At 42.5% G+C, this 12,357-nt stretch overlaps 1 protein-coding gene across 2 annotated transcripts; it reads left to right on the plus strand.

The window, feature by feature from the left end:
• The first annotated feature begins 4,577 nt into the window (after positions 1 to 4,577).
• vcpkmt (valosin containing protein lysine (K) methyltransferase) lies at positions 4,578 to 7,004 on the plus strand. 2 transcript variants are annotated; one of them, XM_039008960.1, is made up of 5 exons: positions 4,578 to 4,844; positions 5,108 to 5,221; positions 5,408 to 5,480; positions 5,987 to 6,106; positions 6,261 to 7,004. In XM_039008960.1, exons 1-5 carry the CDS (start codon positions 4,585 to 4,587, stop codon positions 6,363 to 6,365), a joined length of 672 nt encoding a protein of 223 aa, XP_038864888.1. In that variant the 5' UTR covers positions 4,578 to 4,584; the 3' UTR covers positions 6,366 to 7,004. The 2 variants fall into 2 exon arrangements, with proteins under 2 accessions (XP_038864888.1, XP_038864889.1); XM_039008961.1 differs by lacking the exon at positions 5,408 to 5,480 and having other exon boundaries at positions 5,108 to 5,210.
• Positions 7,005 to 12,357: the final 5,353 nt, after the last annotated feature.

Raw genomic sequence — 12,357 nt, forward strand, 5'->3', positions numbered from 1 at the left:
GGCGCGTTTGATCCAGAAAAACACTGGTTCCGAATTGTGAAACGTGACTACAAAATATCTCAAAAGTTACCTGTAAACTTTGCCAAAACATTTCAAACTACTTTTGTAGTACAACTTTAGGTATTTTTTAACGTAAATAATCGATAAAATTGAAGACGGGAGGATCTGTGTTCAATACAGGATTCAAACAAACTGTAGCTAGCCTTCTGGTCATGCGCCTCTAACAAACAGGACACAACAAGTGACCCTGATTCAAAATGGCCGTACTTCTTCATTACACAAAGGAAAAACCCTCACTCAATTACTAAAGACTGTTGACATCCAGTGGAAGCGGTAGGAACTGCAAGAAGGTCAATTAGAAATCTGTATTCCCAATGAAAATCCATTGAAAAGAGAGTGACCTCAAAAAAATAAAAATCTGAATGGTTTGTCCTCGGGGTTTAGCCTGCTAAATAAGTTATGTTATACTCACAGACATGATTCAAACAGTTTTAGAAACTTCAGAGTGTTTTCTATCGATATAGAAAATATACTAACAATATGCATATCTTATCTTCTGGGGATGAGTAGCTGGCAGTTGAATTTGGGTATGCTTTTCATCCAAACGTGAAAATGCTGCCCCCTATCCTAGAGAAGTTAACGGATGGAGCTTGTTGTGGATGGGGCAGTGCTTATTCAAATCCACTTGTTTCTTCTTATCCCCCGTGTTTTCAGTGGAAGACACTGTCTTGTGGACAGATATCGTCTTCCCATGTCTGTCTTGCTTGTCTCTTCTGACAGGTGCCGCATGGGAGGAGAAGAGGTTTTAAAGCTGGGGTCTGTCCTGACTTTGGCTTCTCTACGGATAACATTGGCGAACACCCAGAATGAAGGGAAGGTGATGTTGTTTTCTAGCTTGAATTTTGAGCTTCTCTACAAATCGGGCTCACCCCTCTGGATGTGTCCTGGTACGATAGGCCAGGTAGGTAGCCATCTTGCTTTGCAGCTTCAAGCTCCAATAGTAGATCTCTAAGGTCACAGATTCTCTGGGGTTCTTTATTTGTCACCTTGGGGAAGTTATCCAACATGGCACAGAGAGCCCTTTCAATGGCTTCGGGTGAGCCGTAGCTTTCCTTAAGTCTCTCTCAGAGCATCATCAACGCAGGTGGAGGATATCTGACATGGACTGCCTTTATCCTGCGTGCCTGCTCAGAGGACTCTGCGCCAAGCCATTTGATGAGCAGGACAAGCTCCTCTCCCGCTGAAAGGCCTAACTCTTGTCGTGGTAATTTCCTGTATTACTCAATGATGAGAGAGCCAACCACACACAAGTCAGAGTTATATTATAAATTCCATCTTTAATAATATATGAGCTTCACCATAGCCCTTTTTGACTCTCAGATCAATTCAGTGTCTATAAATGAATTCTCTGAGAGTGTCTACAAAACAATTCTTAGTATCATTTATAGCCAAGATACACACCTCTCAACTTACAAAGAACCTTTTACTTGAAAGAGGAGTATCCCATAGCTAGATAGCATTAGCTATAAATTATCATTCAGTTTGGTCTCCTAAGACGAGGTTTCAATCTCATGCTTGGTACCAAAACATTACCTCATCCAATGACATATATCAATTGTCAATTCTACACTGCTCAAAAAAATAAAGGGAACACTTAAACAACACAATGTAACTCCAAGTCAATCACACTTCTGTGAAATCAAACTGTCCACTTAGGAAGCAACACTGATTGACAATAAATTTAACATGCTGTTGTGCAAATGGAATAGACAAAAGGTGGAAATTATAGGCAATTAGCAAGACACCCCCAATAAAGGTGTGGTTCTGCAGGTGGTGACCACAGACCACTTCTCAGTTCCTATGCTTCCTGGCTGATGTTTTGGTCACTTTTGAATGCTGGCGGTGCTTTCACTCTAGTGGTAGCATGAGACGGAGTCTACAACCCACACAAGTGGCTCAGGTAGTGCAGCTCATCCAGGATGGCACATCAATGCGAGCTGTGGCAAGAAGGTTTGCTGTGTCTGTCAGCGTAGTGTCCAGAGCATGGAGGCGCTACCAGGAGACAGGCCAGTACATCAGGAGACGTGGAGGAGGCCGTAGGAGGGCAACAACCCAGCAGCAGGACCTAAAAATATATGAATGAGTGATGGCCGAACGGCATAGGCAAGATGCAGTAGATGGTATAGAGTACAGTATATACATATGAGATGAGTATTGTAGAGTATGTAAACATTATATAAAGTGGCATTGTTTAAAGTGGCTAGAGTTGAGTCAGTATGTTGGCAGCAGCCACTCAATGTTAGTGATGGCTGTTTAACAGTCTGATGGCCTTGAGATAGAAGCTGTTTTTCAGTCTCTTGGTGCCCGCTTTGATGCACCTGTACTGACCTCGCCTTCTGGATGATAGCAGGGTGAACAGGCAGTGGCTCGGGTGGTTGTTGTCCTTGATGATCTTTTTGACCTTCCTGTGACATCGGGTGGTGTAGGTGTCCTGGAGGGCAGGTAGTTTACCCCCGGTGATGCGTTGTGCAGACCTCACTACCCTCTGGAGAGCCTTACGGTTGTGGGCGGAGCAGTTGCCGTACCAGGCGGTGATACAGCCCGACAGGATGCTCTCGATTGTGCATCTGTAAAAGTGTGTGAGTGTTTTTGGTAACAAGCCCGAATTTCTTCAGCCTCCTGCGGTTGAAGAGGCGCTGTTGCGCCTTCTTCACCACGCTGTCTGTGTGGGTGGACCATTTCAGTTTGTCCGTGATGTGTACGCAGAGGAACTTAAAACTTTCCACCCTCTCCACTACTGTCCCGTCGATGTGGATAGGGGGCTGCTCCCTCTGCTGTTTCCTGAAGTCCACAATCATCTCCTTTGTTTTGCTGACATTGAGTGTGAGGTTATTTTCCTGACACCACACTCCGAGGGCCCTCACCTCCTCCCTGTAGGCCGTCTCGTCGTTGTTGGTAATCAAGCCTACCACTGTAGTGTCGTCTGCAAACTTGATGATTGAGTTGGGGGCGTGCATGGCCACGCAGTCGTGGGTGAACAGGGAGTACAGGAGAGAGCTGAGAACGCACCCTTGTGGGGCCCCAGTGTTGAGGATCAGCGAGGTGGAGATGTTGTTACCTACCCTCACCACCTGGGGGCGGCCCGTCAGGAAGTACAGGACCCAGTTGCACAGGGCGGGGTTGAGACCCAGGGTCTCGAGCTTAATGACGAGTTTGGAGCTGTAGTCGATGAACAGCATTCTTACATAGATATTCTTCTTGTCCAGATGTGTTAGGGCAGTGTGCAGTGTGATTGCGATTGCGTCGTCTGTGGACCTATTGGGGCGGTAAGCAAATTGGAGTGGGTCTAGGGTGTCAGGTAGGGTGGAGGTGATATGGTCCTTGACTAGTTTCTCAAAGCACTTCATGATGATGGAAGTGAGTGGTACGGGGCGGTAGTCATTTTGCTCAGTTACCTTAGCTTTCTTGGGAACAGGAACAATTGTGGCCCTCTTGAAGCATGTGGGAACAGCAGACTGGGATAAGGATTGATTGAATATGTACGTAAACACACCAGCCAGCTGGTCTGCGCATGCTCGGAGGACGCGGCTAGGGATGCCGTCTGGGCCTGTATTGTCCTCAAAGCGAGCAAAGAAGTTGTTTAGTCTGTCTGGGAGCAAGACATCGTGGTCCGCGACGGGGCTGGTTTTTCTTTTGTAGTCCGTGATTGACTGTAGACCCTGCCACATACCTCTCGTGTCTGAGCCGTTGAATTGCGACTCTACTTTGTCTCTATACTGGCGCTTAGCTTGTTTGATTGCCTTGCGGAGGGAATAGCTACACTGTTTGTATTTGGTCATGTTTCCGATCACCTTGCCCTGATTAAAAGCAGTGGTTCGCGCTTTCAGTTTTGCGTGAATGCTGCCATCAATCCACGGTTTCTGGTTGGGGAATGTTTTAATAGACGCTGTGGGTAAAACATCACCGATGCACTTGCTAATAAACTCGCTAATCGAATCAGCGTATTCATCAATGTTGTTGTTCGACGCTATGCGGAACATATCCCAGTCCATGTGATCGAAGCAATCTTGAAGCGTGGAATCCGATTGGTCGGACCAGCGTTGAACAGAGCGCGGGTGCTTCCTGTTTTAGTTTCTGTCTATAGGCTGGAACAACAAAATGGAGTCGTGGTCAGCTTTTCCGAAAGGAGGGCGGGGCATGGGCTTATATGCGTCGCGGAAGTTAGAATAACAATGATCCAGGGTTTTGCCAGCCCGGGTCGCGCAATCGATATGCTGATTGAATTTAGGGAGCCTTGTTTTAAGATTAGCCTTGTTAAAATATGGAGAATTGAAAGAAGGAAGATGTGAGAGTTTAAAAAATATCTATATTATTATTATTATGTAGTATTATTTGTGAGTGTCGTGTTAGATGGTAGGGTATTTGTTGTGTTTTTTATTTGTTTTCAAATTATATTTTGAAGATGTAATTTTTTTAGCGAAGTGTAAGGGAGTTAAATAAAGTATTCATACCACTCCAGTAGGTGGCGGTAATGCAACATTTATTGGATGCCAACCGCGGTCATATCTCATCGAAGAAGAAAAGATGGCGGAGCATACCTTACACCACAATAATTATTTTACAAGAGACGTTGAGAAAAACGACGGATCTGTCTTGAAAATCAAACAGTGCTTTAAAGGAGACGTCGGTTGTGTGGTGTGGGATGCAGCAATTGTCCTGTCAAAATATTTAGAAACTAAACCGTTGTATGACCCTTGCTCGGGCGTGAACATGTGGGCTAGCAAAAACATTCTAGAGTTAGGAGCAGGAACAGGAGTAGTGGGCCTTATGGCAGCATCTTTGGGGTGAGTAACGTTAAGTAGCTACTAAATGTTATTGTGAGCCTTTTATCTTTATGAATAGTTGACTAACTATTTGCTTCGCTTCTAACTAAAGTAAACTATCTAACATTAGTTAGCTCGCTAACGTTTCTGTCTAGCTGAACTGTATAGCTACGTTAGCAACCTATCGAATGGTCTGAAATTACATTGGTACAGAACTGATTGATGAAATTATTTTAATCATAAAGAACATATTGTCTTCTTCCCTCTCTCTTTCTGTCCTGTAGAGCTCAGGTTACTGTGACAGACCTCGAGGACCTGCAGTCTCTACTCCAAGTCAATATCCAAGACAACCAGGAACTTGTCAGCAGTGGATCCATCGAAGCCAAGGTACTGAAATGGTCTGTACTGTACTTATCCCAGTACATGTTAGTTAATATAGATTGTATTTCCTAAGACAAGGCAAACTACAACCATAGTCATCACAGTAGGCTATAATGTGTAAGCAAACCATGGCTTTTCTATAGATGGGCCATGTAATCTAGCCTAGTTCATGTCTCAAATGTGGAATTCTCTTATCTTTAAAGGGGTGAAAATGTGTCAGAGTTTCTACCACACCCACATTTTATCCTGATGGCGGACTGCATTTATTATGAACAGGTGTTGTACTTTATCATTTACTGTTGTGATACTGAATTTGTGCAATTTTAATATTTGGGGGTACTAACCTAGGCTCAGTTTTTGTTGGACTTGCTTTTTGTTGCTTGATCACCTATACAACTGCCCAACACATTTAGTAATATCAAATCAAATGTATTTATACAGCCCTTCGTACATCAGCTGATATCTCAAAGTGCTGTACAGAAACCCAGCCTTAAACCCCAAACAGCAAGCAATGCAGGTGTAGAAGCACGGTGGCTAGGAAAAACTTCCTAGAAAGGTCAAAACCTAGGAAGAAACCTAGAGAGGAACCAGGCTATGAGGGGTGGCCAGTCCTCTTCTGGCTGTGCCGGGTGGAGATTATAACAAAACATGGCCAAGATGTTCAAATGTTCATAAATGACCAGCATGGTCAAATAATAATAATCACTATTGTGGGATGAGTTACTTTGAGTTCAATACATGGGTGAAAAATAACTTTGTTTTTTACTGTCTGTTGTACTTAGTCCGTGAAGCCACTGGTGGAAACCCTGAAGCACCTGGTTGGACCAGAGACCACCATCATATGCTGCTATGAGCAACGCACAGTGGGTGTCAACCCCAAAGTGGAGAAACAATTTTTTGAGGTGAGAATTCTGTCAGTTCTTGTTATCATATATACTGTTGTGTAAGGAAATGTAGTTAGCTGTTATATGTAAACTTTTCATTTCTTCTGTGGAGTTCTTAGGAACATCTTCCTCTTCAATGACGTGCTGTTCCTCTGTTCTGTTATCCAATCAGTTGCTTCTACAAGACTTCCAGTCTGAGGAGATCCCTTTGAACAAGCAGGACCCAGAGTATAACAGTCCTGATATCCGCATCCTTCACATTCGCAGAGCTGTCTGAGTGAATGAGTGAGTGTCGTGTATATGTGGTTGTCAGGGTTGTGGTATACAAATGATTGAATTGCACTCATGTACAGTTCACATGGGAATTTAAATGGAATGGACCCCAGGGGAGAGCACTAATGTTGAAAGAACTCATTTGAAAATCCTTTATCGATATATCCATGTTGTCACAGTACGGACTATGAGTTTTGCCAGACTGTGATACTCATTGCACCATGATTCTAAAACAAATCCCAGTTAATTAGAGGTAGACTCCACGATATGACAAAGTAAACAGCATAGTGCATCAATTTCCGCAGCAGCGAAGAGTGTTGAAGCGTGAGGCTAAACTTCTCAGCTGTTTTGGTCCCGTACAGCGAGACGCAAACTCATATACACGTGCAGATACTGTGTGTGACTGTGGGAGCGAAGTCTTGCATCTCGCTTATCGCAATATATGTGGTGCTGAACGTGGCAACGTCATTTCGCTGGGTCTACCTTTGAAAAGGAAAAGAAAACATTCTCCTTCAGAACATGTTTTTCTCATTGCAGTATTTAACTGTTGGAACACATTTGTGGGATGATTAAGTTAATTTTTAATAAAAGTTCATGAAATATAATTTTAGCTAATTAAAGTATGTCAAATACACTGACTATACTAAGTTGTGTCAAGTTGGCTGGATGTCATTTGGGTGGTGGACCACTCTTAATACACAGGAAATTGTTGAGCATGAAAAACCCAGGAGCATTGCAGTTCTTGACAAAAACCAGTTCGCCTGGCACGTACTACCATATTTTGTCTTGCCCATTCACCATCTGAATGGCACACATACACAATCCATGTCTCAATGCTTAAGTTTTCTTTAACCTGTCTCCCTCCCCTTCATCTACACTGATTTAACAAGTGACATCCTGGTCAGTCTGGATTCACCTGGTCAGTCTGTCATGGAAAGAGCAGGCGTTCTTAATGTTTTGTATACTCAGTGTATATCATGTTCAGGAGCAGAGTGCTAGTGTGTAGATAATAGTCTTCAGAAAGTATTCATACCCCTTGACTTATTCCACATTTTGTAGTTACAGCCTAAATTTAAAACTTTTTCTCACCAGTCCCCACACTAACCCATAATGACAAAGTGAAAACATGTTTGTAGAAACATTAACATTTATTGTAAATTATATACAGATCTAATTTACATAAGTATTCACACCCCTGAATCAATACATGCTAGAATCACCTTTGACAGTGATTACAGCTGTGAGTCTCTTTCTGGGTAAGTCTCTAAGAGCTTTGCACACCTGGATTGTACAAAATTTCATACACAAAAATATTTAAGCTCTGTCAAGTTGGATCATTGCAGGACAGCCATTTTCATGTCATGCCATCAATTTTTTAAAACCTGATTTATAACTAACGAGGCCACTCAGGAACATTCAATGTCGTTTTGGTAAGCAACTCCAGTGTATATTTGGTCTCTGTTTTGGGTTATTGTCCTGCTGAAAGGTGAATTAGTCTCCCAGTGTCTGTTAGAAAGCAGACAACCAGGTTTTTCTCTAGGATTTTGCCTGTGCTTAGCTCTGCTCTGTTTCTTTTATCCTAAAAAACTCCCTAGTCCTTGCCGATTACAAGCCTACCCATAACATGATGCAGCCATTTTTCTGTATAGGCTTCCTTTTCACTCTGTCAATTAGATTACTATTGTGGAGTAACTATAATGTTGTTGATTCATCCTCAGTTTTCTCCTGTCACAGCCATTAAACTTTTAAAGTCACCAATGGTCTCGTGGTGAGGGCTGTTTTCCTTCCTCTGGCAACTGAGTTAGGAAGGACGTCTATCTTTACGGTGACTGGGTGTATTGATATACCATCCGAAGTGTAATGAATAATTTCACCATGCTCAAAGGAATATTCAATGTCTGCTTTTTAAAATGTTTACCCATCTACCAATAGGTTCCCTTCTTTGCGAGGCATTGAAAAACCTCCCTGGTCTTCGTGGTTGAATCTGTTCGAAATTCATTGCTTTACAGAGGGACCTTACAGTGATCTGTATGTGTTGGGTAGAGAGATGAGGTAGTCATTCAAACATGTTAAACACTGATTGCACACAGTCCATGCAACTTATTATGTGACTTTAAAGTACATTTTTACTCCTGAAATGATTTACACTTGTCATAAAAGGGGTTGAATACTTATTGACTCAAGACATTTCAGATTATTTATTTTTTAAATTTGTTTAAAAAATAATGAACATAATTCCACTTTGGCATTATGGGGTATTGTGTCACTGGCCTACACACAATCTCAACTTAATCCATTTTAAATTCAGGCTGTAACACAAAGGGGTGTGAATACTTTCTGAAGGCACTGTAGATAGCAGACAATCACTATTCTCTGCGATGCACTGAGTTATTTGTTCAGTGTGTGCGCCCTGTCCAGACCTTACACATTGGTGCACAGCATGGAGCACTGAATGTTAAATCACACTGGCTCTGAGCAATACCCTGTTCGTTCTATTGTGCATGATTTTATTTAACCAGGCAAGTCCGTTAACCGGCCTAACCCGGACTACGCTGGGCCAATTGTGTGCCACCCTATGGGACTCCCAAACACTGCAGATTGATACAGCCTGGAATCAAATCAGGGTCTGTAGGGATGCCTCTAGCACTGCGATGCAGTGCCTTAGACCGCTGTGCCACTCGAAGCCCACTGGACTCCATGCAAACCGCTAGCTGCAGAACAGGCCTGGTGGATGGGAATGGTTCTAGCTATGTCCTTTCAGGTGACCTGCTTCTAGAATTGGCACCCACTGCCTTTCATATGCCTCAAATGGATGGGTTCACTAAACCAGTGTTTCCCAACTCTGGTCATCAAGTACTCCCAACAGCACACGTGTTTTGTTGTAGCCCCGGACAAAAACACCGGATTCAACTTGTCAAAGGCTTGATGATTAGTTGCCAAGTAGAATCAGGTGTTCTTGTCTGAGGCCACAACAAAAATATGTAGTGTTGGGGGTAATCGAGCACATGACCCTCAGATGAGGCCCAGGATGATTTCCAAAGAAATTACCAGTCACTTCCATTTCTGAGCACTAGGGGGCAATAGTTGCTCACAATGGGGAACAGCAAGTTGTGCTGCTAAACATGGAAAGGTAACATTTCTAAATGTAGATGTTTAATGTTGATTTGATTCAGATTTAACATAAGCTAAAGTAGACATTCACCATAATTAATACAATGAGCCACCAAATAATTTACCATGTTACATGTCATAGTTATTCTATACTCCATACTGTAGTTCAATGTTCATGCATCACCAAGTAGATCGAGCATATAGCCAGCTTCCCTGAATGGCCCTCCATGCAGGGGGAATTCCTCACCAAGCCCCAGATTAGTAGGAAGATTCTCTTTTTCAAGCATAAACCATGAAGCACGCCGCCACTCCCACAGGCATGCATGGGCCCCCTTGCAGCCTTTCATGCAGATCTCTGTTTACATAGTGGGGCTGTAGTGTTGTTGGTTGGCAGGTCTGCCTCCAATGCCCTCTCTTCAGCTATATGGAGAGACTCAATGACATTTACTAACAAGCAAGTCGGGGTTAATCTCCATGTTAAGTGTTTGCTGACTAATGACTTTGTAAAATTTGTATTTATTTGTTATATAAATAAAATTTGGCAGATTCATTAATGATGATTAATAGGGATAGTAATCAAACTATACCAGTCATTGTCTGGGTTCAATCAAGTGATCCACTTAGTAGGTTTTTCACTGCTATCTTAACCTGCTTAACTGACCATCTGTGATGTATACTATTCACTCCCCTGAGTTTGGCCTTGTTTGTTAAAGTAGGACATTTTGTATTAAAAAACTTCTCAGATTTAAAAAGGATTGAAATCTAAAGTGAATACCAAGAGATTTGTTTTAAATCTAAAGCGGTCGGACAGAGAATTAATACATTCTCAATCCAATTTTGAATGACTAAACAGTGGATTTACTGTAGATTTATCATTGTCACAGTTGTAAACATATTATAATTGTTTCATTCACACCTGCACTGTTGAGGTCTCGGTGCTTAAGAATCACTGTACACTGCAACTACATGTGCATGTGACTAAATAAAAAAAATGTAACCAAATCAGAATACACACGCCTCCCTTTCCTATCAAAAAGACTCGAGAGACAAAAAAAGTGGTGAATATCAGAACCTTTTACAAATACACACACTGTACATTCTAAAATGTCCTAGTCACAAACACACACAGGAGACAGATGAAAGTGTGCATGTTAGTTGAATGAATCACAGACCACCACCCCCACCCTCAAATCCCTTCAAGGCCTTCTTGGCTGATAATACATAGCCTCTAAGTCCTTCCACTCAACAGGAAAAGGCAGGAGGAATGTGGCAATTGCACTGAGATTAATTGCCATTTGTTGCCTTTGCTATAAATAACCAAAACAGATCATTTGAGAATTATTGCTAGTGGCTCTCTTTTCTCCCTCTGTATGCTGTCCAAGTGCCACTGGACTGTAAGGATCAAAGTAGTAGGGCTTCCTATTCAACCCCTCTTCTCCTTGGCCAGGATATGTTTAGCATAATTACTTGACACAGAGCAGGTATTGAGTGTCATCCTCCTCCCCTCTGGGTGGTGATGACAGGGCAGAGGGATGAAGGGGAAGTCCAGTACATGATATCATTGAGCAGCATTTCAGATTGTCCCCCTCTCCTCTCCCTTGCAATTTCTCCTGCTATAAAATGTTAAAGCTTCCGTTCTCTTAAAATGTATCCTCGTTTTGTTTATTTAGGCTAGCACTACAGGATAATATAGTAAGAAGGCTTTCACTGAAATGAGAACAGCTGCCATGACCAGAGGAGCTCTGAGATTGCTGCATTCTGATGAACTTATCTTTTTGAACCTGAGTGTTTCATTTGATAGTTATACTGTATGTGTGACCTGTCCAGTGTATATGAGCATCCTTTTCTTTAAAAAAAATGGTATAACATTTTTGACAAGCAGAAATATCACTGCTTAAAAAAAACTATAAGGACTGCTGGTGGCCAATATTTAGGAAATACTTTTAGTATTCAGAGGCAATTTGGAGCATACTCAATGTGGAGCATACTTCTGTAAACCTGCATACACATTGTTACTGTGAGATACAACTTCCAAATACCACTTCCTCTGTATTTCACAGTTCTGTGAAAAGGGAAAACATTAAGTCATAATGATGATGATCATGTGATGGGGCTACTGTTTCCAGTCTTGCATGTAGGTCATCATTCTCATGTTATGGAGTGCTCTGTAAAGGTGCTAGCCATTCTGGAGCACATTCCCAAACCTCTGCATAAATTCCACAGACAGCGAGAGAGAGAGAGAGACTGCTGCATCACAGCCTAGTGACACAGAAGAGCCTTTGTGCCATCCTCATCAAGCTGCTGCCAATTCATCCCAGCCAGGAGACGTTGTCGCCACATTTTCTTGACTGCTTAAGAATAGAAATCAGATTGAGATGATTAAAAATAGACTGGTACCAGTAGTGTAAAAGTGGGGCTTCTCTGATACAGTGGAGGCTGGTGGGAGGAGCTATAGGAGGACAGGCTCATTGTAATGGCTGGAATGGAATTAATGGAACGGTATCAAACATATGTAAACCCCATGTTTGAATCCGTTCCATTGATTCCATTCCAGACATAAATGAGCCCGTCCTCCTATAGCTCTTCCCATCAGCCTCCACTGCTCTGATATGACAAAATCCCTCCCGAAAGACCTCCTCCCTCCCCATTGTCTGTTTTTACAGACCCAGCGCTCTGATTTCAGACTGGCAGGCCCATGTACACAAAAGCTCAAAATGTTCTAAATAGAGCATAACATTTTATTGTGATGTTTTGTATTTGCGGTGTCCCGGTCTTGGATAAGGCACAGATGGCTGATTATTTTCAAAGGTCAGTTCTAAGAAAGGAGTGTACAGTGCCAATGGAGCATAGCCCAATTCTAGAGATTGAATGGATAGAGCAACGGC

Source organism: Salvelinus namaycush, chromosome 15 (genome assembly GCF_016432855.1).
Source record: "Salvelinus namaycush isolate Seneca chromosome 15, SaNama_1.0, whole genome shotgun sequence".
NCBI classification, from domain to species: domain Eukaryota; kingdom Metazoa; phylum Chordata; class Actinopteri; order Salmoniformes; family Salmonidae; genus Salvelinus; species Salvelinus namaycush.

Coding starts and splice junctions, on each gene's coding strand:
- vcpkmt (XM_039008960.1), top strand. CDS start 4,585: ATGGCGGAGCATACCTTACACCACAATAATTATTTTACAAGAGACGTT. Junction 4,845..5,107: donor CTTATGGCAGCATCTTTGGG/GTGAGTAACGTT, acceptor TCTGTCCTGTAG/AGCTCAGGTTACTGTGACAG. Junction 6,107..6,260: donor TGGAGAAACAATTTTTTGAG/GTGAGAATTCTG, acceptor TTATCCAATCAG/TTGCTTCTACAAGACTTCCA.